Source organism: Scatophagus argus, chromosome 15 (genome assembly GCF_020382885.2).
Source record: "Scatophagus argus isolate fScaArg1 chromosome 15, fScaArg1.pri, whole genome shotgun sequence".
NCBI lineage: Eukaryota > Metazoa > Chordata > Actinopteri > Scatophagidae > Scatophagus > Scatophagus argus.
Window position 1 is genome coordinate 12,807,468 of NC_058507.1, and position 25,933 is coordinate 12,833,400.

At 41.5% G+C, this 25,933-nt stretch overlaps 4 protein-coding genes across 11 annotated transcripts; 1 reads left to right on the plus strand and 3 right to left on the minus strand.

Moving 5' to 3' along the window:
- Positions 1 to 68: 68 nt before the first annotated feature.
- tmed8 (transmembrane p24 trafficking protein 8) lies at positions 69 to 3,183 on the minus strand. Of its 4 annotated transcripts, none has more exons than XM_046413726.1 (6): positions 3,013 to 3,183; positions 2,532 to 2,671; positions 2,298 to 2,391; positions 2,093 to 2,186; positions 1,577 to 1,870; positions 69 to 1,370 (listed from the first exon to the last, which is right to left on the minus strand). In XM_046413726.1, the coding sequence occupies exons 2-6, from the start codon at positions 2,639 to 2,641 to the stop codon at positions 1,153 to 1,155; spliced, it is 810 nt and encodes a 269-aa protein (XP_046269682.1). In that variant the 5' UTR covers positions 2,642 to 2,671; positions 3,013 to 3,183; the 3' UTR covers positions 69 to 1,152. The 4 variants fall into 4 exon arrangements, with proteins under 4 accessions (XP_046269682.1, XP_046269683.1, XP_046269680.1 ...); XM_046413727.1 differs by having other exon boundaries at positions 2,877 to 3,183; XM_046413724.1 differs by having other exon boundaries at positions 2,532 to 2,694; positions 2,877 to 3,183.
- Positions 3,184 to 3,565: 382 nt separating this feature from the next.
- noxred1 (NADP-dependent oxidoreductase domain containing 1) lies at positions 3,566 to 5,785 on the minus strand. Its single transcript, XM_046412937.1, has 6 exons — positions 5,512 to 5,785; positions 5,248 to 5,432; positions 4,609 to 4,789; positions 4,377 to 4,531; positions 4,021 to 4,219; positions 3,566 to 3,839 (listed from the first exon to the last, which is right to left on the minus strand). Exons 1-6 carry the CDS (start codon positions 5,667 to 5,669, stop codon positions 3,704 to 3,706), a joined length of 1,014 nt encoding a protein of 337 aa, XP_046268893.1. The 5' UTR covers positions 5,670 to 5,785; the 3' UTR covers positions 3,566 to 3,703.
- Positions 5,786 to 6,039: 254 nt separating this feature from the next.
- On the minus strand, positions 6,040 to 21,655 carry LOC124071889 (autophagy-related protein 2 homolog B-like). 3 transcript variants are annotated; one of them, XM_046412924.1, is made up of 43 exons: positions 21,527 to 21,655; positions 20,445 to 20,851; positions 20,196 to 20,358; positions 19,875 to 20,027; positions 19,678 to 19,780; positions 19,211 to 19,373; positions 18,942 to 19,121; positions 18,391 to 18,487; positions 18,112 to 18,276; positions 17,820 to 17,971; positions 17,482 to 17,593; positions 17,130 to 17,373; positions 16,846 to 17,008; positions 16,578 to 16,670; positions 16,273 to 16,461; positions 15,714 to 15,987; positions 15,516 to 15,624; positions 15,239 to 15,440; positions 14,201 to 14,343; positions 13,890 to 14,047; positions 13,594 to 13,769; positions 13,330 to 13,480; positions 12,973 to 13,175; positions 12,006 to 12,086; positions 11,749 to 11,855; positions 11,570 to 11,662; positions 11,398 to 11,468; positions 11,236 to 11,312; positions 10,961 to 11,131; positions 10,745 to 10,877; positions 10,457 to 10,656; positions 10,147 to 10,376; positions 9,920 to 10,037; positions 9,613 to 9,804; positions 9,434 to 9,535; positions 9,263 to 9,341; positions 8,960 to 9,170; positions 8,808 to 8,877; positions 8,638 to 8,720; positions 7,873 to 7,994; positions 7,635 to 7,789; positions 7,385 to 7,534; positions 6,040 to 7,298 (listed from the first exon to the last, which is right to left on the minus strand). In XM_046412924.1, exons 2-43 carry the CDS (start codon positions 20,604 to 20,606, stop codon positions 7,068 to 7,070), a joined length of 6,231 nt encoding a protein of 2,076 aa, XP_046268880.1. In that variant the 5' UTR covers positions 20,607 to 20,851; positions 21,527 to 21,655; the 3' UTR covers positions 6,040 to 7,067. The 3 variants fall into 3 exon arrangements, with proteins under 3 accessions (XP_046268880.1, XP_046268882.1, XP_046268883.1); XM_046412926.1 differs by having other exon boundaries at positions 21,475 to 21,570; XM_046412927.1 differs by having other exon boundaries at positions 21,452 to 21,564.
- Positions 21,656 to 21,744: 89 nt separating this feature from the next.
- Positions 21,745 to 25,734, plus strand: LOC124071898 (gsk3b interacting protein). 3 transcript variants are annotated; one of them, XM_046412942.1, is made up of 3 exons: positions 21,745 to 21,880; positions 24,203 to 24,448; positions 24,539 to 25,734. In XM_046412942.1, exons 2-3 carry the CDS (start codon positions 24,206 to 24,208, stop codon positions 24,695 to 24,697), a joined length of 402 nt encoding a protein of 133 aa, XP_046268898.1. In that variant the 5' UTR covers positions 21,745 to 21,880; positions 24,203 to 24,205; the 3' UTR covers positions 24,698 to 25,734. The 3 variants fall into 3 exon arrangements, with proteins under 3 accessions (XP_046268898.1, XP_046268899.1, XP_046268900.1); XM_046412943.1 differs by having other exon boundaries at positions 21,782 to 21,904; XM_046412944.1 differs by lacking the exon at positions 21,745 to 21,880 and adding an exon at positions 23,834 to 23,886.
- Positions 25,735 to 25,933: the final 199 nt, after the last annotated feature.

Genomic DNA, 25,933 nt, shown 5'->3' on the forward strand with positions numbered 1-25,933 from the left:
ATTTCTCATCTATCATCTACTAATAAGTGTTCATAATGATTAAATTCCCACATCAATAACAAAGAAAGCTAAGTAATCTTCTCTTTATTTCGGAATATAAATTTCAAAGACAAATGCCATCAAAACTTACAGTAAAGGTACAACACAGCAAACATGGGAAGCTTTAAACCAGTAGCTCTACATCAAATGAAATCTGGCATATCTTTGGGAACATGTGCTCACGTGAGGTGTGGCAGAACTGGACTGATTTAAGAAACAGGATGGAACAACATGTGAGCCCAAAGTACTGAGGATATTCAAAAACAAACACACTAACCTTTACTTACATAGACCTGTGCACAAAATGCATTTGTGTAAAATATTACAACAGCTCCCGATGTCCGAAACAGCAAATCAAGGGGAGGGAGGTGAGGTAAATGTAAATATTGAATCTATATTACATAATAAGAGCTTTATGCGATAAGGGATGACTTTTATTTGTGTCATAAAAAGCACACTTTGGAAAACTGTTACCACTTGCTTCAGTACATTCAACTTGTATCTTTTGCTAAAACATCACGATGACAGTAGACAGCTCTGTGCACAGAATTTGCATTATATAATTATAATTCTCCTCTATTATATGATTCAGTTTAACACCTTAAAAAAATAGGTTACGCTACAAAGCAGCAGGATAAATACGAGTGACAACAACAAAGCAACATAATCATAGAAGGTGCACGCACACATACACACAAAACAAAAAGATTGTTTTAGAGCACTGTTGATAAAGCACCTGGACTGGCGAAATATATTCTCTGTAGGTGTTCCCTGATCACTGCTACCATTGAAATGTTACGGTTGAAGACAATATATGTTTTATGACAGGTACTTGACCAAATAACACAGTGTATACGTAGGCAAGGCTGCTTCAAATATCTCTCAGCAAGAGAGTAAATGCTGCATTCACAACTATCTAACCACATACGTAAATTCAAGGTGTGGCCACGCAAGCAGACAGTGATTAAAAAATAGATATGCCTATATTTTTATTTTATATTTTTTACATTATAACATCTTTTTCCAAATTGTGGAATCAAAAATAGTAGTTTATCATTCTTAAGAGTAGTATTCTTCTGTAAGGTATACATTCAAAAACAACAGATTGGCATCTCAGGCACTGTAATAAACTCGGTAGTAAAGAGTTTTATTTCGCCACAGTGAGTAGGAGTTATCAAACTTCAGGAGGTAAGTGCCTTCACCTGGAAAATCGTGGCTCCCCCCATTGACAGACAAGTGACTGTCCTGGCGGTATACAGGTAAAATTTCAGCCAAGTTTGAGTTGCTTTGCGTTTTGGAGCCCTTTTCGACATCTCCATTACTGACAGGTCCTGCAACAGAGAACACATAAACCACAAAGTCAACACAATGCCCGACATCCCAGCTGGAAAAAACGCATTTAAAAAAAAAAAAAAAAAAAAAAAAGCTATTATGGTGTGTTTTGTAGATTCAAAATGACTAGCATGTTTCACTGAAATGTGCAGTGAAAGTGATTTAAATCGTGGGCTAAATTCCAAATCTGCAAACACTAACTGACCTTCCAGCTCCTCCTCCTCATCTTCATCATCACTTGATTCGCTGATGTGCACAGTGATAGACCGGCTCGTCACAGGAGTCCAGTCAAAATATATGCCAAAGCCAATGTCATAGCCGTCTGTAGCAAACTCCCAGCACACTTTCTTGGCCTCAGGCACAGTGGGCACATGCACTGTCATGATGTCGCCTCGGTACACCGTCACCACGCAGTCCTCCTCTGTCCGGAGCTTCGCCTTCAGCTCCTTCATTGCAGCAGATGTCCATGTTGTTGGGGGTTTCAGGGGCGGCATCTGGGCTGCTCTCAGGAGCAACAAATGACAGTGTGTTCACAAAGAGCATAACAGCAACTCACAATCACACATCTAGATTAGCTAAGCCCGATCGATTTGCAGATTTATACTTTTAGAGTTTCTAAAACACTATTGACACATTTGCAACAGATTTGTGAAACCTCTGAATCCAAAACATAGATAAAACAAGGCAGCAGTCATGACGACATATTCAGCTGGTCTATTACCTTTTATCTCAGCGGAGAGCTGACAGCTCCCAGCACTGCTGTTCTCCTCGCCCCCTTCCCCAAGGGTCAGCTCAGCAGGGGCCTCTTGATTACACTCAAAATGCACACACACAAGACTGATGTTATAGCTTAGAAATAATACTGTATTGCACTTCCCTGTTTATTGCCACTGACAGCTCTTCCGATACACTTAAATATTAACTACCTCAGCATGTTGTCTTGAATCCTCCTCGTTTTCATCCATGTCAGCTTGGTTTTGGGACTGGGTGAAGCTCTGTGAAAGGTCTGTATTCGGGAGCCTTTAAGAGCAGATAGTACGGCAGCACAACAGACATCACAACATTTCAACAGTGAAGACATTAGAATGCAAAAAGTACAACAAGCAATACGTGTCCTTACAGTAGCTTTACAAGCAGCACTTTCTGCAGCAACAGGCTACCTGTCCAGCGGTCGACTGCCGCACTGTTTGGATGTTATTCCCGGGAACGACGAGAAGGACAGGGATGACAGCCGCGACTGAAGCTCTGATGTAGCCTCTAGTCTCTCCATGTCTGTGAGGACCCACTTCAGTCTGCGTGGCTGGTTAAGATGTAACCCCGCCCCTTCCAACCGGAGGGATGGAGGAAGGAAACGAAGAACACTGAAACTAGCCTCCTAACGCAGATAAACTTAACAAACAAACTACTGTTTGACATCAATGGACCACATTATCCACTATACACTGTATTAAATTAATGGTTAACACCGTAAAAGCGAAAAAGCATGTATACGTCATGGTCTCTACCTGGCTTCAGCTTCATATGCTGACGTTAGCTTGCAGCTGGATGGCTAACTGGTTAGCTCACGCTCGCTAACGTTACTTAACAAGCAGAGAAAGTGCAACCGAAGCTGCAGGCACGCTGGACATAAACTCGTCTTACCACGCCGTAACCGCTGATAGTCTTCTAACTGTGATTTTGCTTCAGTTTAAATCAGGCCACCGGGAAAAACGCCTCCATATCCCTGCAATCATGTGACGGATCCCTCGATAGGCGAAAAACAGATCTGATTCTTTTGACACTTCCGTGTTTTCTCGAGTGTTAACGGATATTTGCGAATGCAGAGGTCTGCTCCAGATACTGCGCACATTTGTAGTTCAGCGTAGAGATTTTTAAACACTGTCCAAACGCCGAGCAAACAGCAGAGAAGGTTTTTAATAAATTGATATTGTCTCAATTTTTTTTGTCTCTCCTGTCATGAATCTTTTTTTTTAATCCTCGTGAATATTTGGATGTGTGTTTTGATGTCGCAGGGCAATGGAAATATTGTACAGAAGACTGTGACATAAAGATATGAGGTGACATATTTTCATGAAAATTGTCATTTTTTATGCAATACATTGCAGAAGACACTGAGATAGATTGGATACTACTTAAATTTCCTGCGGGATCAATAAAGTTCTTATCTTACTTTATATATTAACCAGCAACAATGCACTGTTGAATGATATTTATTCAAATGTAAAAGGCTACATTATTTTCAAAACAAATTACGCAACCTAAACCTTAAAACTTAAGCCTCTGCAGGACATCTTTAGAGGATCAACAGGTTTTACATGAGAGGGTAACTGTCTCATTTCGCTGGTGTCTCTAGCAGTGACGTGTATGCTGCAGAGATGCACTGTTGCATGGATTTGCTGCTTGACAGAAAGCACAGCAGTGGGGTCTCCCTGGTCTGGGCATCAGTGAGAGAAATCCAGGGAAAAGGCCTTTGGAAGAAAGAAGAAAAATCAAAACATTTAAAGAAAATGGCTCTTGTTTTCCTTAAATCTACCAACACTGCACTACAATTATGAAAAGGAATGGTTTGATCCATTCACATTTTGTTCTCTTGACAGGGGTGATTTAAACATGATATTCTTTTCCTGAACTACGCAGCGCTGCACTCACTCCTCTGTACGAAGGGAAGATGCGCAAGATGCACTGATGAAACTCCGAGCGTTTAATCCGGCAGCGTGTGGCCATTTCTCTTTAAGAAGGCTGTTGATCAAAGAGAGAGCATCACTGGATCCCAGACCAGCAGAGGTGCAGACATTCAGCAGGCTGTACATCACTGCACACACCCAGTTCAGACCCAGAGTGATGCCACCTAAATACACAGGAACAGGACTTCATTAAAGTGTCAAATCGAGAGTGAAGCCTCACCGCACCAAATTTCAAATGCTTCCCCTTAAAGCTGCTATAACAAGACATGTTTGAATTCAAGCCCTGAGAAAGAAGTTGAACGCTGCAATAATGAAACATACCGCTCATTGTAAGCGGACACGATGCTTTTATCAGCATAGGATCAATCAAAGCTGTGGTGAGATGAGCGCAGGACAGCCACACGTCTGTAGTGTCGCAAGCCACAAAGTCATACTGTGGTTTGAGAATGAAGTCATGTCCAAGGAGCTGTGCTAATCTGAAATAAAAATAATAACAGAGGAATTCAGTGACTGACAGTCATCAGACAACAGTGCTGCGTGAGCGTGGCGTTACCTGGTGACAGGCACAGCAGAGGTGAAGCTGTACACAAGGCAGCGCTTTGGCAGGTGAGAGTGGAGCTCAGCACAGACTTTAGGGAGGTGAGAGGGGAGACAGCAGAGGAACAAAATGTCTGCACACGCTACCAGGCTACGTTTGTCGGAGATATGTTCAACTCCCATCTGGATAAATTCCACTGAAACAAGGAAGCAACAAGGCAAACACGAGCACAGGATCATGAGTACATAGTTAAATCCAAGGTGGAATTTGTTTAACTCGTGTTTATTCATTTGTCAATGTCAAAACAACTGCTTCTTCTCTGGATCAAAAGGTTGATATTTTGAGATACAATTTTGTTGAAGAATTACATATTATATATGAAAGTCAAACCAGGTATAAATTCATAATCCTTTCATAGACACATGAACTTGTTTTAATAATTATATCTTAGCTTTTTCTTTATTATCTTCTGCTGTATGCATGTAGTCACATGTTACTTTTTGCGACATTAGGATTAGGATTGTTGGCACCTGACTTGCAAAAGAGAGACCTCAGTTCAGTTCCCCTCATTTGGACAACACAAGTCAACACACTATTACACACTGGCTGATTTAGTGAGTTTTGGTTTGGACTTCTGTTATTTTGTCAGTGTACCTGCAGCTTCTCGCCTTCTACTGGAGATCTTAATGTGTGAGGGTGTGATGCCAGACTTTTCAAGGAGGGTGCGGACCAACTGTTTCCCCAGATGACCCATCCCAAGTATTCCAACGCAGAGGTCACCGTCTTCTTCTTCTTCTTCTGGCGAGTCTCTTTTTGCATTGTAACGTCCGATGATACATCTAGATGCAAATGTGCATCGGTTACAAATGACTTCATTGTGCATCATAAACACTATAATCAGACTTAAAGGAAAATTACCTGAGTGAGCGGACGAGTTTTAACAGGAACAGTGCGTGCGCGCAGCCGCAAAATGTCAGTCCAGCCGAGCGTGCGCGCAGGTAAATTAACTTTTTCTCATCCTCACTCAGCCCAGCCTCAAAAGAAAAACTGTCCAAATCAGCAGTTGCGTCCTCCATTGCTTAACCCCCCCGGCAAGAATAAGATGAGCAAAAGGAGGACACTCAAAAGCCTCACAACACAGCGCAAAATTTGCACCGTCCTCTTGTTTCCATGGTAAAAAAACAACTTCCGATTTAACGGCTTTCAGAATAAAATTGTTTACGTCAAACAGTGAGGGTAAAGGTTAAACGACTACGATAAAAAAAACAAAACAAACAAAAAAAATTATACCACAAACATTCAGTTTTCCGTCATTAAGTTGATTTTATAAAAGAAAACTCTCTCACATCAGCTCTGACGCTGCTGATACAACTATATAGACATGTTGGAGTGCTTACAAGTCCATTACATTCAGTCAAGAGAAGTAAAAACACACACAACCAGGTATGACCATGGCAGATGTAACCATTTTAATTTCCCTTTCATGCTTTTAATACAAATTCATCAATCATCTGTACACATATGTACAAGAAAAATCATCCTCTCCACATGAACAAGAAAATGGGCAAATCAAATGTCTGCAACACAACATATCACAGCAAATATCAATACTCAAACATACAAAAAAAGATCAACTGCACAAGATATTAAGACTTTGTTTTCAAGATTTTGAGTAGTTCTTTGCGTCAACAATCTGAGCAGCAGGCTGACAGATTAAACATTTGATGTTGTTTTTAAATTTTAAAAGCAGCTTTTTAGAACAGCAGCTTTTGGAAAAAATGCACAACATTGATCACAACACAAAATAAAATTGTCAAACAAATCTGGGTAATCTTCCCATGTGTCATTCATTTGAGCAAGTAACGCTTCATTTCACTTAAAAGCGCTGATTAAGAACTTTACACAACTGCAACACATTCAGTTTCTGTTCTTGTTCTTATATCTGTATGAAATGTTACACTTCAGGAATATTTACAGTAAATGACAAGGCCAACATACAGTGCATGTTATATAAATTAAGGGTCATTATACCTATAATATTAGTGTTGATACCAAGGAGGATAGGAGAATGTAACAACACACAACTTGTAAACAGAGCTGTTTGAGAATGAAGTAAATGTTTGCGCCTAATGAGATATAGTTCTTCACTGTTATCATTTTAGATTTATGTTTTCCATTATCTATCCCACAACAGAACATAATCCACATAGAGAAAATATGTGGCTCATAAACTCATCACTCCACAGACATCCCTTTGTACAGCTGGACAATGCTGATGACCATGAAGGCACTGTGAGGGAATTGATAAGCTGACACAAGCTGAATCACAGTTGCTCAAGTTGCCACGAGATGAAGAGTATCTTATTTACAACAGGACTGCATGCTCTTCTTCAAAAATTCTCTGAAGAAAAGCTTCCATTCCATTTACTGGCATCTGCACAGTCATGGTTTCAGGTACCACGTGGCAATAGGAATTACTCCTCACCCTGCCTCCATTTCTGAGATTCCTCCTGGCGAGCGTCAGGGTGAATTTGGTTCCTCATCCCACCCAAGACATTGGAGGTGGCTTCAGTGGCCATAATGAGTGGCTTGACCACTGCTGGTGGCAGCTGACGGAGGACTCCACCCACTGCTCCTGTCATCCCACGCTGCTCGTGCTCCCGAGTCGCTGTGTCATAGATGGTCAGTGCCGTGTCTGTGATCCCCTGTGGATGGAAACATCATAAAATCCTCATTTAAAACAGAGTTTATTTCCATTAATGTCAGTGAGGAGAAAATGTATTTTATTTACCTCCTTTACCACAGTATAGGCTTTGGCTACACCTTCCCTCAGGTCAACAGGCTGATGAGCCAGTCCATAATGGGTGAACCGTTTTATCCTTTTTGAGTCTCTCTCATCAGGCACTGGAGACACCATGTCATAGGCCGTCTCAGCTGCAGCCTAAACATGGCACACACAGAACAATGGATTTTTCTCAAGTCTTATGAAGGCATTAGTAGTGAGTGCAGACTTTTTACTAACAGCGGAAAGGTAAGTTTACCTGTATGGTCCGCACCATCCTGTTCGTGAGTTCCAGAGCAGCCATAGCAGTAGACGTTCCAAAAGAGGCTGTGCCACGCTGGAACCCGCGAACTATCCGACCATCTTTCCTGTACTGCTCGATAGGGAGCCAGACCAAGTCTCTGAATCCCTGGACTAAACAAAACATTTGTCTTAAGAACACACCTGCAAGACATACCTGAATCAGTAAGCTGAATCAGAACAGGTGTTGTACTCACCTAGTTGTACCAGAGAGTGAATTGGTCCCACACCACCTAGTAGACCTGGAAGCTGATTCTTCTTTATGTCATTTAGCCACTCATTTATTGCATAGGAAAACAGCTTATCCACACCTAATAATCTGAGAGATAACCATGTGTGAGTTTCCTGGGAGAGATCACTGGTTCCTCTCTGTGATTACTGAATTACACACTTGCTAAGTGTGCATCACGTATATATGAAATTATACACAGCACAATCTCATATGATATATGTATATTTGATACACTATATAGACAAAAGTATTGGGATGGGGTTGTTTTTCAGGGGTTAGGCTCAGCTCCTTACTTCCAGTGAAAGTAAATCTTAATGCTTCAGCATACCAACTTTGGGGCAGCAGTTTTGTCAGTTTCTGTTCCAACATGACTGTGCCCCAGTGCACAAAGCAGGGTCCATAAAGACATGGTTGGATGAGTTTGATGTGGAAGAACTTGACTGGCCCACACAGAGCCCTGATCTCAACCCCATCCAACACCCACTCCAACAGCCAGGCCTTTTGGTCCAAAATCAGCACCTGAACTGACATGCTCTACTGCACGAATGGGCAACAAAATCCTAAAGAAACACTTCAAAATCATGTGGAAAGCCTTCCCAGAAGAATGGATGGTGTTACAGCTGAAAAGCTGTATGTAAAGAATGTGATGTCACTAAAGTCCCTATTGGTGTAGTGGTCATATATTCCAATACTTTTGTCCAAATAGTTTATATATCAGAGATAAACATACCCTTGTCTATAACACAAGCGCCTCAGTTTCAGCTCTGAGCAATTAAGCTGAGTCAACCCAATAATGATTCCTGCAAATGTTCCCTGAAACAGAGGAGTCATAAAATCATTCATGACGTACAGATATAAAATAATTCTGCAATTAATACTTAATCCTCTTAGACCACATACCTGCTCCATTGAAACGTGTTTCCCATGGTAATCCAGGCGAATGGGAACCTCAGAGGTAAATCTAAACTCCCTGTTAGGAGAAAAAAGTGTTACTCAGACAAGCAACTGATTTATTTCTTCAGAAATATTTTACTTAGTTATTCAAACTTGACCTGAAGAAGATGGGCTGGTCTGTGAACGAAGGAGCAGAGGCTTCACTGTCAATCACTTCCTCCCTGCCAGATGTAGAGAAGCCATTGTGGCTCAAACGTCTCTGAGCTGGCACTGAGATGATTGGGGCTGGGTCCTGGCTGCTGCCAGCATGCTTGGAAAAGCTGCAAGAGATCTCTGGTGCAGTCGCTTTTTTTGTGAAAACACAGACAGCTGCGGGACAAAATATTATCTGGAGTTGGTATTTGAAAGTGAGGATTGTGTTTCTGTCTGAGCTTAAAGCATTTCTGAATAAAGCAATTAACCTTCTTGAGCAGGCGGGGAGAAGAATTCCACTTCAGTAGCTAGACTGGTAAAGAAGTCCTTCAGGAAGAACAGTGCATCCTTCAAACAAACAACAAATGAAGCCGTGATTTAAAAACATGTTGGTCAAGATGCTGATACATAACTCTGATACAGTGGAAAGTATCATTTACCTGATCAATATTGAGTCGAAGGGGCATCAAGGAAACACGCAGGCAGCACTCCTGAGGAGCCTGGCCTGACTCTGGACACATGTGCAGTGCCTTAACTGTCAACTAAGAACAAAAGTACACAAGAAGTTACACCAGGCCAAGACTGGACTTGGTGAATGTGAGTGTATTGTCTTCCTCACCATGTTAGAATGGGCTTTTCGGGGCATTTCCTTGCTAGAATACAAGTAGAGGAACTTGTTCATCTGTGAGGTCGCCAGCCTATCACGAATCTCCAAGTCCTGCACAACAAACACCTGGCGGGAGACTGGCTGATCCATTGCTGGCCCGGAAGCCACCTGGGCCTGTGGATACACCTCATGCTGAAATCTCACCTAGGAAGGAAGGTAAAAGAAAAGCTAGTAAACGGTGAAGAAATGATCCAAGATACTTATGTGATCTGTGAGTGTACCATAAAAACCATTCGTCCCAGGAGAGGAGGAATTTTACCTTGCTGAGCTGTATCTCCATGAGGACGTTGGGGTTCCTTCCTCTTCCACCTCCCGCCCGTCCTGAAGCCTTGGCCTGTCTGACTGGAGTTTGAGAGGGGGAGCTGTGTGGTGTAGACCTGTAAGGTGGAGCAAAGGATGAGAAGAAAAAAAAAAAATCAAATGAGTCCGTATCCCTTTGAGTACATTTAAAACAGCGTGGGCACAGTTGCATTGTGAATAGCTCACCCCCGGCTTCTAGCAGGTGAGACTGTGAAAGTCGCACTCCCAAAGTCTTTCCCACCATAGAGGTGCCAGATGACAGAGATCTCCTTGATGAGGTAGCGCACCTCTGGGATTGGAAAGTTCATGGCTCCACGGCTGGAATCACTCCCATCTAGAGGCTGACTGAAGTGATCATCTTGTATTTCCACAGGGTCTAGAGTAAGCTGCTTTACCACTGGCTCCTGATCAAGATCCTGAAAAACACATAGCTTACCAGTGAGCAAGATTTTCTTTTTTTTCGTGGCCATAACTATGTGAGTGAGTGTAACCTGACCTCCCCTCTGGAACCTGGTGTATCCAGGATACAGAAGTCATCTGTCTCTTGGGCCAGGTTAGGGACAGGAGTGATGAGAGGAGAGTGAAGCATGGGGTAAGTAGGGCTTGAATCTTGATTAAAATTCCCACTCTCATCTGGGAACAAAAACAGGTCTGAGCGAGGCGGGTCGTGGTCTTGATTCTGCTCTTCGTGGGCACCTATTGATGGTGGAAAAAGAATAGAATCTGGTTAAGTAAAGTTGTATCTTTCATGGAGCTAAAACCTGAATCTTTACTGAGTCTTCACCATTCTGCTGCAGCCCTGTTGCATGCTGTCCGTCAGTCTCCTCCATAGCCTCACTCATCAGATCCTGCAACATCTGCTGCTCAGTCTCAGCAAGCAGCGGGGTCTGAGATGTGGGTCGAGTAGGAAACTCCGCCTGTCCAAAAATACACTGAAACTAAGCATGTATGACCCTACTGCAAGTACGTAATCTTGGCTCATGTTGGTATCACTGCTGACCTTGGTTCTTTGTGTAGTGCTGCTGTGCTTGGTCTCTGGTTCCGCAGGAGGCAGTAAGTCTCCATAGCTGGCTACATACTGGATAAGGTTCATGAGGGCGGCACAGGAGTCCGAACACGTTCTGATGTGAATAACGTCACTGGAACAGCGCAGCTCAAATCTGGGCTCTGACTATTACCCAAGAGAAGATGACACATTATGTACACATTTTCAACTTTATTTTTGATATAAAACATTTGAAAAATTAATGTCATTTAGAGAAAGCCAAGTCTTACCAACTTTCCATCCAGTCCAGGTTTGACTGCCGTAATCCTGAGCTCCAATGTTCCCATGTCTACCACTTGAACATAGTCTGTCAAATGCAAGTGTTGGTCAAAATATTGATCATTTTAACATTTCAAACAGTGTCTCCAAAATCATCACTGAATTCAACTTACCACGCACTAGATTGACAGAGACGGCATTACTCTTGTCTGAGAGGAACAGAGCTGCTTCATCCAAAATGATCCTGTGCACAACATATTGTTGTAAGCAAAGACAACATTTTCCATAACTCTGCTACAATTACATCATTTTGTATCAGCAACAAAAGCAGCAGTCATTTCAGACCTGAGTGCTGAGGAAGAGTGGTCTAAAGACACACTGCTGGAGATGCTGAAAGTCTCCACAACCAACAGTGATCTGAGTGGCAGGTAAAGGGGTCTGTCAAATGAAAAACAAATACCACGTTACAATACGCACACAGATAACAGATAACTATTTAGTGGCAGACCTGCAGTCTACTTTACCTGTAGTCTAAAGAGCAGCTCCACAGGTGTAAATGTAGGGTGGTGACAGACGAAGGAGGGGCGTAACCCAACACAGGCTCGTCGGAAACATTCAGAAAATCAACAATCTGTTGCAAATAAATTGGCAATAAGATTACAAATGGGTGACATTATTGCATTATATGTCTTCTGAGTGATGTCTGAACATTTATGCAAATATATGAGTATATAAGAGTTTTTGTGAAAGTTAGTGAAATATTAGCTCCATCCTGGCCCACCTGGTCATACCAGCCCAGGCTGGGTGTGACCACCCTGTGCTGGAGTGTGGCTCCTCTAACTCCAACAGCTACCAGGAATTCCTGCATAAAACGCAATCATCATCAGTGAGCAGAAAATAAAAAGTCAGATAAATGATATACTGCAAACAACAGCCCTGCCAAATATGGGAAACATATAAATGAATGTGGCATTACATTAAATCTGTATTAAAACTGACACTACTGCACAGGTGTTGTTTCAGGAATAATTCAAAAATCAACAGATAATCATGTCAGGTGTTTCCAAGTACAGAAATTTTGACTCAGCTGCTAATTATTTAACTACTGTGGCATGGCTGTGAGAACACCGTGGGCCCCACTTAGAAAACATGGGTATTTTCCATGTCCGTACATTGCAAAGTCAGTGTTGGAGAGTCGATCAAGAAAAAACATTCCTCTTAGAAAATAGTCCCATCTACAGGGCAACTGTGGTCACGAAAGGGTCTTCTGAGGTTGAGATTTGAAAACAGCAGTGTGCCATGACTGTCTTAGTCAACGGTTCTCAAACAAATTCAGGCCTGCAAACTGCAGTAGCATGAAAAAGGTAGAGATTAGAGCCAATGTGCCACTATGGAATGGAACATCCAAACAGTATGTGTCTACTGACACTAAAAGTTACAATTGTCGCCAAAAGTCAACAAGTTTGCAGGTATGTAAAATGATCCTTATGGGTAGTATTGAAGCTGTGTGTGAGAACTAATTCAAAGTTCTAAATCACTAGTTTCTAACCTGAAGTTAGAATCCCTCCAAGATGTCACACAGTATATCTGAAGGGTGCAAGGTGATTAACAGGATAAGATTTTCTTTGGGGACTTTTCGGGATTTTGCTAACAACTGTTTTAGGGGGGTTTTAACAACTGAACACAGGTCAGCAGAACAGAATCTAGCCAGTGTGTCCTTTAACCCACCAGTAATCTGAGTACTTTACCTTGACATTGCGTTCTGCATTCTGTGATGAAATTTTGACAGCGACAGACACCATGCTGCGTGCCTCCAGACCAATACCCTCTGAAGGTGTTGAGGATCTCTCAGGAGGCGTCTCTGACTGGTAGATGGTCGGCTCTAACCAGTGGGGATGTGTCCTGCACGGTAACTTGATGTCTGAGACAGAAGGTCCTCCATCCACAAGTCCTGAGTAAGTTAACAGAGTGAGAGATCAGTTAAAGAGAAGCAAGAAGAGTATAGTCAGATCGCAATATAGTTTTCTGTCACATTATCACCAAATATAATATATACACAACAGCATAAGAGTAATTATTATTGTTAATATGTGCACCTGCTTTACCTTGATGATACATGCAAATATTACTGGTATGGAAGCAGATGTAGTGTTGGTCTTTATAGCCTTCGTACTGCGTCACACTGAACAGCACAGCATTTTTCACCTCCAGCCAGAATTCACCGTGTTTGTTTTTCAGAACAGTTTTATCCTCCTTCTGGAAAAAGACAGAAACTTAATCCCAATATTCATAAAACATATTTTATATTAGGAATATCGGGCTAAGACTTTGACAATAGAAAGCCATGTCAAAAAAGGTTGTGAATTTACCTTAGAGCTAGTCTGAAGAGTCACCAGGCCGTGATTGACACTGGTGATGACAGAAAACAGGCTCTGGGAGGTCTTGCACTGGGCTTTGGGCTTTTTCTTCTTGCGAGACCTGAGGCCAAAGTCAGAGGCAGGAGAATAATAATGCATGGTCTCTTCCTCTGACCCACTGGTCTCATCTGGAAACACAACACCAAGTTTGTGTAAGTTTAAACAAGACACCACATTAGACATTTCTGCTATAATTAGAAAAGTCGGATCCAGTGCAGGCCAATGGGATATGTTCTTTGTCATCTCACCTTCGGGACCAGTAGAACGGAACTGGCTGAAGCTGTCCTTGGAGTATGTGTTAATCAACTGACTGGCAACAGAGAGTCCAACTCCATATGGCATGCTTTCCACCGTCTCCACTGGAGATGGAGCAGTGGGCTCCCACAGCAGCAGGTCATTGTTTATCCTAAAATATTAATATACATTTTTAAGTATGGAACAGGTTTAAGTATCTCAAAAGGTATTGATTATAAGTTTGGTGCTTCATTTCGGTAATTCATTCTTGTAAAAAATTTAAATGACTGTCAACAAGGCTTTTCTCTTAATATAAAGTGCACACCTGTTGTGGAGTTTTTCATAAAATAACTTGCTGGGGAGGACCAATTGCACATTGGGGAAACACAACTCAACGACGAAGCGAGAGTTGTTCATGGTTTTCTCCTGGAACTCTGTCATCTCCGTGACATCACCAGGAATGACCATCTGCCCAAAACAAACAAACTTGAAAAATGGGCTCATTCCACCTGCTTAGGTATGTAAATCATGTTGAAGTTTGCATAATGATGCATCTGCCATACATTTGAATTTATCAACCACAGGATACCCTTGCTCCTAAATGCAAATATGCCCAACTAAAAAAAGTTCACTTGCTTCAGACCAGTGCATCATTAAAACTGCAGCAACAATTCATTGATTAGGCAAATGTAAAAACAAGACTTTTTCAACATGACTTCCTGTTTGAGCTTTCCTTTCCTTTGAGAGAAGCAAGAATATATTGCTGATTATGCTCCATGCTCAACTATATAAGCTACTGGTTTCAGTCATGGTCCCTCTCTCTCTCTCTTCCTGGGCCTATGGTTTGTCGTTTGGATTAGGGTTTCTTTCAGTTTATTTTCTTTGTTCACTACACTTCACTGAACACTCACTCACACATTACTGATGCTACTGATTTACATACTTTATATGGGTATTGGTTAACTTATTTGGTTAATAGTCACGCATTACTCTCTCCTCTTTGTCCTGCTTTTAATACGGGCTGTGACATCAGTAAGAAGTAATTATGTGTGCTAAGATATTTCTTATGCTGTAATTGAAGGTTTGCAGACATCAGTCATCAGCGTTGTCCTAATATTGAGCATATATCTATGCACTGATAATGCATTATCAGATATTCAACAAAAACACTTTTCTGGCCATTATCATTTCACAGTATTACTCAGGGACAGAGGAGAGGGTTGTGGTATAATTTTACATTTGGTCAGATACTGAATGGGTGACACACATTGACAGACATGAATAGAAACTTGCAACTTGAATGGTCCACTGAGGCATAAAACCACAAGGTGGTTAAGAGTTCATGATTGTGGCCATTTCCTACCTCTTCATTCTCATACATAACCCTTCGTGACGAAAAAGGTGAAGGCTCTGGTTTCCCAAAGTCACACACATCCTTCAGTGAATGAGCTGCACCTTCCTCCTCTTCCTCTTCGAGGGAATGGTCCTCAGCCCCTTCATCGTCTTCAGCTGTCACCCGCTCAAGGATTGAATGAACTGCAGTGGGGTTCATCTTCAGTACAACCCTGCTCAGACAGATTTAATATCACTGAAAGATGCTCCCTCAATGCACAGATTACTTTGAGGTTATATAAATATACCTCGGCCAATCGAATTTAACACTCTCAGATGTTGTCATGCCTCCATCCATAGTGTGGGACACTCTGAGGAAGCGGGCAGCTGGTTGATCGGGCTCCTCCTGAAACTTCCCTGCGAAATGCAAAAAATGAACAGAGCAATTACTTTGATTTAAAAAAAAATCTTTACAATGTTGTTTTTTCCTCATTTAGGACACATACCAATAAGTTCCCTGAAAGTGAGCTCCATTTTGGTTTGGTCAGGAGAGCTGCCTCCCATGAACTCTGTTTTCATTTCCATGTCTTCCAGCTCCAGGTAGAGAACTTCCTTCTGCAGGGACTTCTTGAACCAAGGGCCTCTCTCCTGATCTGAGCGCAGGTCAGGGATGGGGAACCGTACTGCAAGTCCCAGCACTGGGGCACTGACAGTCAGTGATACATGACAGTTGGTGGGAGTATGGCTGTCATCAAGGAAAACCTCTGTAAAGGCCTTATGCTGTGAAATGAGCGTTAAGAGACAGTTATGTTACATATATGTTGTAGAAACTGTTTCATCTAAGTTTAATCTAAGTTTAAGAAAGTGGGGATTTATATGATCAGATGTGAGACTACCTATTCTCTGTCACAATTGTGACATTATAATATTTGAGACATTCATACTTCAATCTTTTCTTTACAAATTCAAAAACAGCCCATGCTTTTGTAGACTTTGTGATTTGATTGCAATTACATACAAAAAAACTTTTTTATCTTTACTTAACAGGTCTTGGAATGCCCTTACCAAGCTGACATGTTTATTGTAGGATGTGTACAAGTGGGAGGCCATCAACTCTGTGGTGGCCAGCTTTTGAGGTTGTAGCAATGAGTTGAGACGATCTACGATGCTGATGTCCAGCTCACAGCGCACAGGGCCGAGCTCCACCTGGATCTCAGCTTTTCTGGGAATAGTGCTTAGGCGAACTTGGCCACCCTGTACAAACATTCGAAGGGTTGACTGAGCAGAGGCCTGACAATGACCCAGATAATGTGTTTGAGTGTTAAATGTTAGTGCTTTGGTTTCATGGCGGGACTCGTAAATGCTGTCACCTGAGGGCCTCTGCGCTCAGCCTGTTTGTAAAGTAGGTGAAGGCAGGTGGTAAGCGGCGCATCAGCATTCTGTGTGGTTTCAAATGTCAGGAGCTGTGACAGACAGGTGTGACAGAGAAACTTTTCAGTAACATTCTTATTGACATGGCACCTGCAATTTCCTGGTGTCCATTCAGTACTTACAGGCATATTAAAAGCGTGCTCAGTGTTGACTAATGAAAGCTAAATGCAGTGCAAAACGTGCTTAGCTTAGGCTTGAAACTCTAACCTCAGTATACTGAATGCCTCTTTGGGAACAACCACTGACAGCTTCAGAGGGGAAAAGACACTCTAAAAACTCCATCTGGTTAAGGAAGACATCAGTGCTAAAAGTCCGCAGACTGGATCCCTGACAGTGCTCATAGTTTATCTTCAGGCCCTGGCCAACAAACCTGCAAGTATAAGCCCAAATCACATATTAAACAATTTGATGACAAATTTGCCCCATAGTGTGCAACAACTCACCAGAAGTACAACTGTGCACAACCAAAATTAGGGAAAATAATATTGCACCTGAGATGGTCATGGGGGCAGGCCTGGTTAAACACTGTCCGAGACTGAAGAAAAGCATCTGGGGAAAGATGGCCTGGGCCAACTGTGCTGAAGAAGTGTGCAGTTATAGGGCCAAGTGGACTGGGAGCAGCATCTGGTGGTGGGAGCGGGTCAATGTGGAGGACTGAGACAACGAGGCTACTCAGTGTCAACGTCAACACCAGCTCTGGGCGTGACTCATCACCGTGGGTTTTGGATGGATGTGCTGAAATACAACAATGGCAGATGTTGGTAGGGATGTGGTGAAATGATAAGGGCTGAGTGTTTGTAGGTTTTCAAGAAGCCAAACTCCTAAAACCCTGTTGATACTTACAAGTCTGTCTCAGTAACTTTTGAGGAAGTTGTGAATCCCGTGACTGGATGGGAGTTTCATTAGTCTGCTTTGCTCTTTGTCGTGGTACATCCATGTAATCATCCCATAGAGCCTACAAATACAGAAGGACTGATATTATCTGATGTATGTACATCACCCATAGTGAAAATAGTCATTTGTATACCTCCTAATTTTGTCAATATAAAGATTACATGACACGGTACTGCAATCTGCCAATAGTGCCAGGATTGAATGGAGAAACAAACCAGACCATGTCAATCACTTACATTAAATTTCAATGTGTCTTGATGACTGCAGTCAAAGATGTGAAGACTTACTGTTGCATTTCCAGAGGGAGATTCTCCTGGGGAGGCAGAGTAGTTGCTATTGAGTGACAAATCCAAGTCAACTGTGGGTGGTTCACCCAGAGGAGGAAGGGATGACAAACTGTGAGACATGTCCATGTCTGCCATGGAGAAGAATACATCATCTACACCACCCACAGATGTGTTTAAAAAAATAAAATAAAAGGAAAGAACAAAGAAAGAACAAATTTCATTAGATAGATGCAAACATGACAGTTGATTTCTCAGAGAGGTCAGGGGTTAGAGGATGGCGTTTCAGTCCAACCTCGACTAGACACAGTTCTTGTGGTCTGGCTCTCAAAGAGGTCATGGTCTGTTCCTGGCACAGCGGTATCCTTCTTCAGACAGCGGTTCAGTTCCATATGGAGTCGATACTCATCCTCCTGTTGTATGGGTCGGCTCTTTCTGTCCTTAGCCCATTCTTGTGAACCTACACACACAGAAAAAGAAATATCTATTTACTCTATTTCTAAACAACTCATTCAGTGACATTGTTAATTTAATATTGATATTATCTACCATCTGTCAACAGAGGGGTGCTCACCTCCACCAGAGAAAGCTCCAAACAAGTCCAGAAGAAGATGAACTTGCCGTGGGGACAGCAGAATAATAAGTGTATCAATGCGTCCAACAACATCCAGCTGAAACGAAACATGCCAAATGCCGTTGTTAGTCGCAATTACCCATGGGTCTTAATATTGAGCAAATAATCAGGAACATTTTTTCTTACAATGTTTTGTATTTATCTCCATCAGGTGTAAACCTGGAGGAATCTGGAGGCTTTGGTTGTGTGTATGCGTCCACACTGATCTCATACACCAATGATTCCATCAGCCTAATATTTTTTGATCACGTTTTTGACATTACATTCAAGAACCTCTTGTGGTTGCAGTGAGTCACAATTTTTTGAAAAACCTATTTTATTGACTGCTCTGTTTTACACAACCATTGATTGATGACTGATTCCTCATTCCACTTAACTGGTTAGTATGGGCCATAAGTGATGAACAACTGCTTCAATTTTCCCCCAGACAAACCTGACAGAGATACATACTCTATTGAGCACAGTCTTCTATTAAAGAATTTCTTGTTTACCTTTGCTCCAGGCAAAGCTAAGTTGTTTTTCAGGGTGAGGGACAACTCTATTTTACCACCAAGGCTCCCAACCTGCACAGGTTCAAATTGTGTTGTAGAGGATACAGGCTCTGTGAACTGGGGATGAGGCTCACATATTATTTTAGGATTCCAGCTGGGGGAAAGTTTTGGCTCGGTTTCCTGCGAAATAAGACATACATATTTCTAAAAAGCTTATATATATACAAACAAGTCTTTTATGCCAAATTTCAAAGACCTGATACACCAACCGTTGGAGTAGGTGAAGATTTACAACCAGCACGGGAAACTTCTGAGAACTCATCCCAAAATACAGTGATGCCTTCCATCTGCAAGTTTTTATGTGCAAATGTGGTTGGCTGATGCACATTAACATTTGAACTCTCCTCGCCCGTTTCATCACAGTAAAAAATCCTGGAAACAACCACAGAACACAATTAGCTGCACAAGGTCCTGCAGTATGAAACCTATTGCAGCACATGTACTACATATTAGGGACATCTTCATACATTTAACTGCAGCGTTGCATCTCAGTTTGAATTCAACACTATTCTGCCTGCTTCCCCCAGTCAAAGCCTCCTGTCTTCTTATTGATTATAGATTTTTGTTGTATTTTTAAGAGACTATATTTATAGAGGATTGTGGCTTTTCAATAGATTATGATGTTGAAAAGTAATTGAGAATATTGGCTGTTATCCCATTGACTGTTCAAACTTACTTGCTGATTCGCATCTCGAGGGCAATTCCAGTTTTAGAATTTTCTGGAATGTGTTCAACTCTAAGAACAGTATCCAAAAATGTCACTTTTACTCTTCTCAGAACTGCAAAATAGGAAGTTAAAAGAGAAATTACTTAACACAATACTAGAACCGTAAACATGTTTAAATGCTGCCTAACAGTATAGAGATAACTTACCTGTTTCTATCGTTTCAGCAAACTTCTCTAATCCCTCAAAAGGCTGGAAACTCTCCCCCATATCATCAGTGAGTTTCTGGCTCAGACATTCTTTCGCGAGCTGCATACTGCTTGTCATAAAACTGGACCAGTACATGGGTTCAGTGCCAGATGCTGGAATAACAGCCAGTGATGACACGGTCATTTAATTTTCAGTAAAATGTGTTGTCTACTTGGTCACATGTACCAAAATGACACTATGTTTTTTCCAGACCTTTTCCATCCATCTAAACATTTTTCATAGTTGATGCTGTAATGACACAAAATAGCATCTCTCCTTACCTACTCTTGGTCTTGGTCTGAGCACCATCTCCAAACCTTTGACCTCTAGGGCGCAGTTATCCTGCAGCAGTGCTGCCCATGGGACAGTAAGAGAAATCGTCTGGATGAACCCTGCGATTACTTCAAAGGGGGCATCTGCCGTCTCAAGGAGCTCATTGAGTGACTGAGGAACAAGAAATTCTTTGTTCATGCAGAGTCAGTTTAAGTCAGATAAATGTATCTGTTGTATAAAGTTAAGACTACACATACCCATTTATCCAATGGCACTTGTGCAAGTGATCCAGTGCCTTGATAGAGGTCTAAACTGAGCTGATCCAAGCTCAGCTTCTCCTGCAGAAAATTGCCTAGGTACCTTTGCAGGAGATATCTGCAGGCCCGCTTCTTGATGGACTCCGAAAATGGCCAAGGCATCTTAACAACTGAACAGCACACAGGTAATGAAAGGGAACTTGAGACTCTGTAACCGGAATGCTATAGCTACTTGAACAGCTATGAATTCTTCACTGGCGTTACAGTGGTGTCATCCTGTCGACTTAAAGACACTGAGAAATCGTGAGCTCAAACACCCTTGGTATCCCAAGATTCGGGACACTGTGGAGGATGTGTTGACACTCAGGGATATGTGTGGGAATTGGTCCGACTCCAGTTTGCTGCGCCTATGGAAGGAAACACATATGGTGCCCCCTTAGTAACCTGACACATGAGACTTGACACAACTGTTTACAACAGAGCTTAAAACAACAAGCCCCACCAACAGTTTAAGACACAGACTATTTTAAATTGCTCCTGAGGAGGATGTCAGTATAATAACATTAAATGTCCCAACAACTATTGTATTTTTCTAAGCATGCATTTGTTCCAATTCTAGACTAGCCAAACACACGGGCGAAATAATGGTTAGCATGTCATAAACGTACTAGCAAACATCTACCCTTAGCTATAGTTACTTAAACAGAGCTGTCATCTTAGACAGGAGACGGGAAGTAAGCTTTTTTTTCTTGCTAGACAAAGGCATAACATCTGGCTAACTAGCCGCCTAGCAAGCATGAGGTTATCGCCGTTAGCTCGCCAACTACTACAGCTAACCATTCCAGTCGGTAAAGTGAAGCAATATTAGCACTGCCGGCTAAAGTCAGGCTAAGCTTATAGCAGTATATGCTTGCTAGTTAGCGAGCTAGCTAACCTAATATGCAACGCTTCTCAAGTTATCTAACCTCACATGTGAGATGTACGCTGACAAAAACCAGTATACATACATACACCAGCGTAACCTGCCCACCTCTATGGGTAACGTTAAGTAACGAATGTTGAAGATGCAGCTTTTAAGTTACCTTCTGACTGAGTTGTTTACAAACACTTTCATGACTCCGCACCAATTGAGCCTTGACACTTCGGGGTGGGATTAGCCAATGATGTCATAACATGGCGGAATATATGAGTGGTCAACGGGAAAGTTACTGGGTCAGTACTACTTTTGGGTAGCGTTTTAGACACAAAGCTGTTAAACTGTGAAAATAGGCATGGTAAACGATACTATGACTTCAGTTTACGGATGTACACAAATTTGAGCCTCAATCGTTATCTGTGTAACGTTAGTTGACGCACATTCGACTGAACCTTTTCTACGGAGAGCTCCGAGTGGGCTGGAAGCTTCCACAAGCCGGAAGAACACAACCAGCGAGGAGGTGAGGAAAAATGAACGCAGTTAGGTTAGAAATGATTATTGTCACATAATCAGATCAAAAAATGCGATTAGCATTTATTTTTAAATTATGTGTAACAGGTGCATTTTATATATAAACAGTGGCTGGATACGTTTATGGCAAACAGAGCGACCGGTTATTTTGCTATCGTTAACCAGTGCTGGGGCTTTGTTTCCCCAGAGTTTATCCCAACATGTAGCATAAGTAATGTTAGCCGTCTAAGTCTGCTGTAGTAAATTAGATCTAGATAACTACCGGTATATGAATTGGGTGAATTATAACGTTTGCACGAAACTCGCGCATTGATACAGCACTATGATGTGTGCAGGAACAGTAACCAGACATGTTTTTCATCAGACGGCTACACAAGAAGGCCACTCAGAGTCCACAAAATATCGCTGTGACGTCTGTTCTTTTAAATTGTCTGAATTAACATGTTTCGTTAACGTTAGTATATTAACGCGGGCAGTAGTATACGTTTAACACTAGCCGTGATGCAAAGTAACTAAGTATATTAGTAAAGTACTGCATTTCAGTACGAATTTGAGGTACCTGAGTATTTCCATTTCATGCTACTTCATACCTCTACCTCACTACAGTTCGTGAATGAATGAATGCCTTCATTGTAATTGCACAATGTGCAACGACATTGAGTGACAATCGTTGACAGCACAGGAAAGAAAGTACAAGAACTTATGGTTTAATCTGTCCATTTGTTAATTAGCCCAATACAGCATTAAGGACTCAGTCTAGAAAACATAAGAAATTACAAAGGTCTGTTATCTAATTATTAAACGCCTAATCTAATTCTAAAAATTGTAATCTGTTGTAACATTTTGTTGGTGGTTCAGACAACTTGGGAGTCTACCTTTACTGGCACCGTGTGTAGGTTTAATATACAATTACAAAGGAACAAGCATCAAAAATACTTTCTTTTCCCATATAAAATGATGGATCAGCTTTGTTTCAACTGTAACATCCACATCAGATAGACGTCCACAAGGTATGGTTGTCTACAATCAGTGGTTACCATGGGCTTATTGTCAGCCAGCAGAGTGGATGATGTCTAAGCCAAATGTGAAAGAGGAGACCACAGCTGACAAACGGGATAAACTCTTATATGAGAATAAACAACAGCATGCTTCATGACATAAATGGGGCAAACAAGATTCGGCTTGTTTAACAAATGCACCAGTGCTAAGGAGTGAAAGCAACAGATTCATAAACTGGAATTTACATCACCACAGCAGGGCATACAGCCCTTAGTTCTGAATAGCTCAAAGCATTTGTAGGATGAAACAAAAGACCTGGGCCAACTCAGCATTGAGAAGCACTGGAGACAACATTGGTCTTCATCTCTGGGAACATGTTGGACGTTTTGGAGATGCTGTGCCCTGATGAATCACAGCTAAACCAAGTAAAAGCCAGCTTTGTTTAGTGGAAGAATGAAGCGTCTGTCTTTTCTCCCTTGTTGTTGTTGAATAGTTGGGAAATGTCCATTCATCTGCTTGACGTTTGTGTAATGTTACCTTACTTAAAGTGACTATATTTAGTTCATTAGGAGGTTTACGACATCATACCATATCGGTTATAAGTATATCGTTTAGGATTTGCTGGTTGTCAGCTGTCTTTTTCTAGAATCGTTTTGACATCCTGAACGCAGAGGAATAATATGAAAATAAGAAAATACAGGCAGAGGGCAGGGTCACACACTTCTGTTGGGTTGTAAGTGATGATTGAGGAGGATTATTTTTGTGCAAGTTGAGACATTGTTTTTTTTGTTTGTTTGTTTTTTTTTACTTTTTCTCACACAAACAACTACTTGTAAATTATGTTACACATTAAAAATAGCCCACTGTGCACTAAAAAAATAGAGTTCACAGAAAAATCAGATACATGTTGGTTTCAGTTGTGATTTTTTCTTTAGGGAATGGGAAACATGTTGGAGTATACCTTCACTGCAGCTGAACAACAACCCTTCTAATGCTGTAATGCTACTTAAAACTTGACAGGTTTATATTTTTAAAGGTTTATGACCAGATGTTCCAGGTGTAGTTTAAAAGACTTTCTGTTACTCTACTGTTATCTCAGTACAGATTATATTTTACAGGTGTGTTAAATCCAAACATTATAGCTTGTTGCCATGACAGTCAAGGGCTGACACAGTTCTAGTTAACTGCAGGGTTTCTGATGTGTGATTGCAGACATGAAGAAGTCTTTCTATTATTGTGTCAGTCAGCAAGTTTTAATGGCAGACAGTAACATCTGGGCTTCAGCTGAGTCAATAATGTTGTTCTGTTATAGGGGATGGAGATAGACTGCCAGCCCGAGGAATCCATCATCTCTTCATTTGATGAGGACTGTGTTGTGCTTGGTGACGTCAAGGACATGAGATTGGAGGCAGAAGCAGTGGTCAACGATGTACTTTTTGCCGTCTCTGAAATGCATGTGTCACAAAGTCTCAACTGTGCGTCAGATGTGGCCTACATAAATGTAGAAACAAGAGAGGGGAATCGGTACTGTCTGGAGCTCACAGAGGCAGGACTAAGGGTAAGGTGCACTAAAAGTGACACACTGGTTTCTTGCTTTATTACTCAATGTGTGCATGTTTTGACTATTATTAATCACTCTCCCACACAGGTGGTCGGCTATGCCTTCGATCAAGTAGACGAGGATTTGAGCACCCAGTATCATGAGACTGTTTACTCACTTCTGGACACGCTGAGCCCGGGTTACAGAGAAGCCTTTGGGAATGCTTTGCTCCAGCGGCTTGAGAGACTGAAGCAAAATGGACAATAAAAAAAAAATAAGGACCAACATGCTGCTGAAGTTGTACAAGTGGAATGGAGTTTGAGAGGTTGTGGGTGAATTTGGATGTGAGCCTATAATAACCAAGCCTGCTCAAATATAGCTTATTCTGTGACGTCCACCTGCCTAGCTACCACTAAAATAAGGGCTACTCTGCCCTATCAACTTTGCTTTGTTCTGTTGTTCATATCATTGAATGACTTCATGGGGACTGGCTGTATGGGCTCTGTTGCAACACTGTGTTGTTGACTTTACTGTGGAAAGATTGTCCCACTTCCACATGTTACAAACTTGTAACTGTGCAGTATTTGAGGATTTTGCACCTTTTGTACTCATCAAAATGCTCTGAGAAAGAAGCAGCAAGTTGTGTGAATTATTGAACCAGTTTTCTCTGCAGCTTTGCTTGTACGTAAGCTGTGACCTGATACCTGATTCAATATGTCCAACTAGTTCTTATTCAGCAGGTGTCTCAGTGAAGGAGCCAAAGCTATTTTATTGAGTCATATAATGCCTTAATCACTACTTTTTGGTTAGAAAAGTACAAAAAAAAAAGTTTTTGTGCTGACAAAGATTTTGTGGGGCCGTCCTGTCCCATGGATAACAATGTCAAAAACATCCATCCATTATCTTTACCATCGTCTGGAGTGTGTCGAGGGAACGTTGTCTGTTTCAGCCAACTTTGGATGACAGGCAGAGAAACCCTGGACAGGTTGCAAGTTCACAACATTTAGGGACACCGGTTAAAAAGCCAGTACAATACAAATGATCAGGTTAATTGTATTTGGATATATTTTTTATTTCCTCTCCATGCAGCACAGTGCATTGCAACTCAAGCTTGCATTTAAAACTTTTGCTGTGAAAGAAGCTATCCTTGTGGAGGTTTAAATATATTTTTTGTAGTGGTTTATTGTACAAGTGACCTAGTTATGAGCCTGCTTCAGTATTAAATCTTCAATTTGTTTCCTTGGCATTCATACAGTTATACCTTGCTGCTGGCCTTTGCTCAGACCAATAAATTGTCAGAATTACATGCATCTTCCTTTTTGTCTCTCATTGGTAACAATATGTGAGGTTTTAGCAGCTGTTTAGTCTCACAGCAGGCCAGACTTAATTTGGATCAAGAAAAACATGCCGTGAGGTAAATCAACATTTGCCTACTTGAGCCAGAGCATCATGACATGTCTGACAAATACATTTAGGTAAATTTAAAATTTCCTTATGGTCCTT

Coding starts and splice junctions, on each gene's coding strand:
- tmed8 (XM_046413724.1), bottom strand. Junction 2,187..2,297: donor ATTCAAGACAACATGCTGAG/GTAGTTAATATT, acceptor GTGCATTTTGAG/TGTAATCAAGAGGCCCCTGC. Junction 1,871..2,092: donor GCTCTCCGCTGAGATAAAAG/GTAATAGACCAG, acceptor TCCTGAGAGCAG/CCCAGATGCCGCCCCTGAAA.
- noxred1 (XM_046412937.1), bottom strand. CDS start 5,669: ATGGAGGACGCAACTGCTGATTTGGACAGTTTTTCTTTTGAGGCTGGG. Junction 4,790..5,247: donor TAGAAGGCGAGAAGCTGCAG/GTACACTGACAA, acceptor TCCTTGTTTCAG/TGGAATTTATCCAGATGGGA. Junction 4,220..4,376: donor GTGTCCGCTTACAATGAGCG/GTATGTTTCATT, acceptor CTGTGTATTTAG/GTGGCATCACTCTGGGTCTG.
- LOC124071889 (XM_046412924.1), bottom strand. CDS start 20,606: ATGCCTTGGCCATTTTCGGAGTCCATCAAGAAGCGGGCCTGCAGATAT. Junction 10,377..10,456: donor CACCAGGTTCCAGAGGGGAG/GTCAGGTTACAC, acceptor TGTGTTTTTCAG/GATCTTGATCAGGAGCCAGT. Junction 9,805..9,919: donor TGGAGATACAGCTCAGCAAG/GTAAAATTCCTC, acceptor CTTCCTTCCTAG/GTGAGATTTCAGCATGAGGT.
- LOC124071898 (XM_046412942.1), top strand. CDS start 24,206: ATGGAGATAGACTGCCAGCCCGAGGAATCCATCATCTCTTCATTTGAT. Junction 24,449..24,538: donor TCACAGAGGCAGGACTAAGG/GTAAGGTGCACT, acceptor TCTCCCACACAG/GTGGTCGGCTATGCCTTCGA.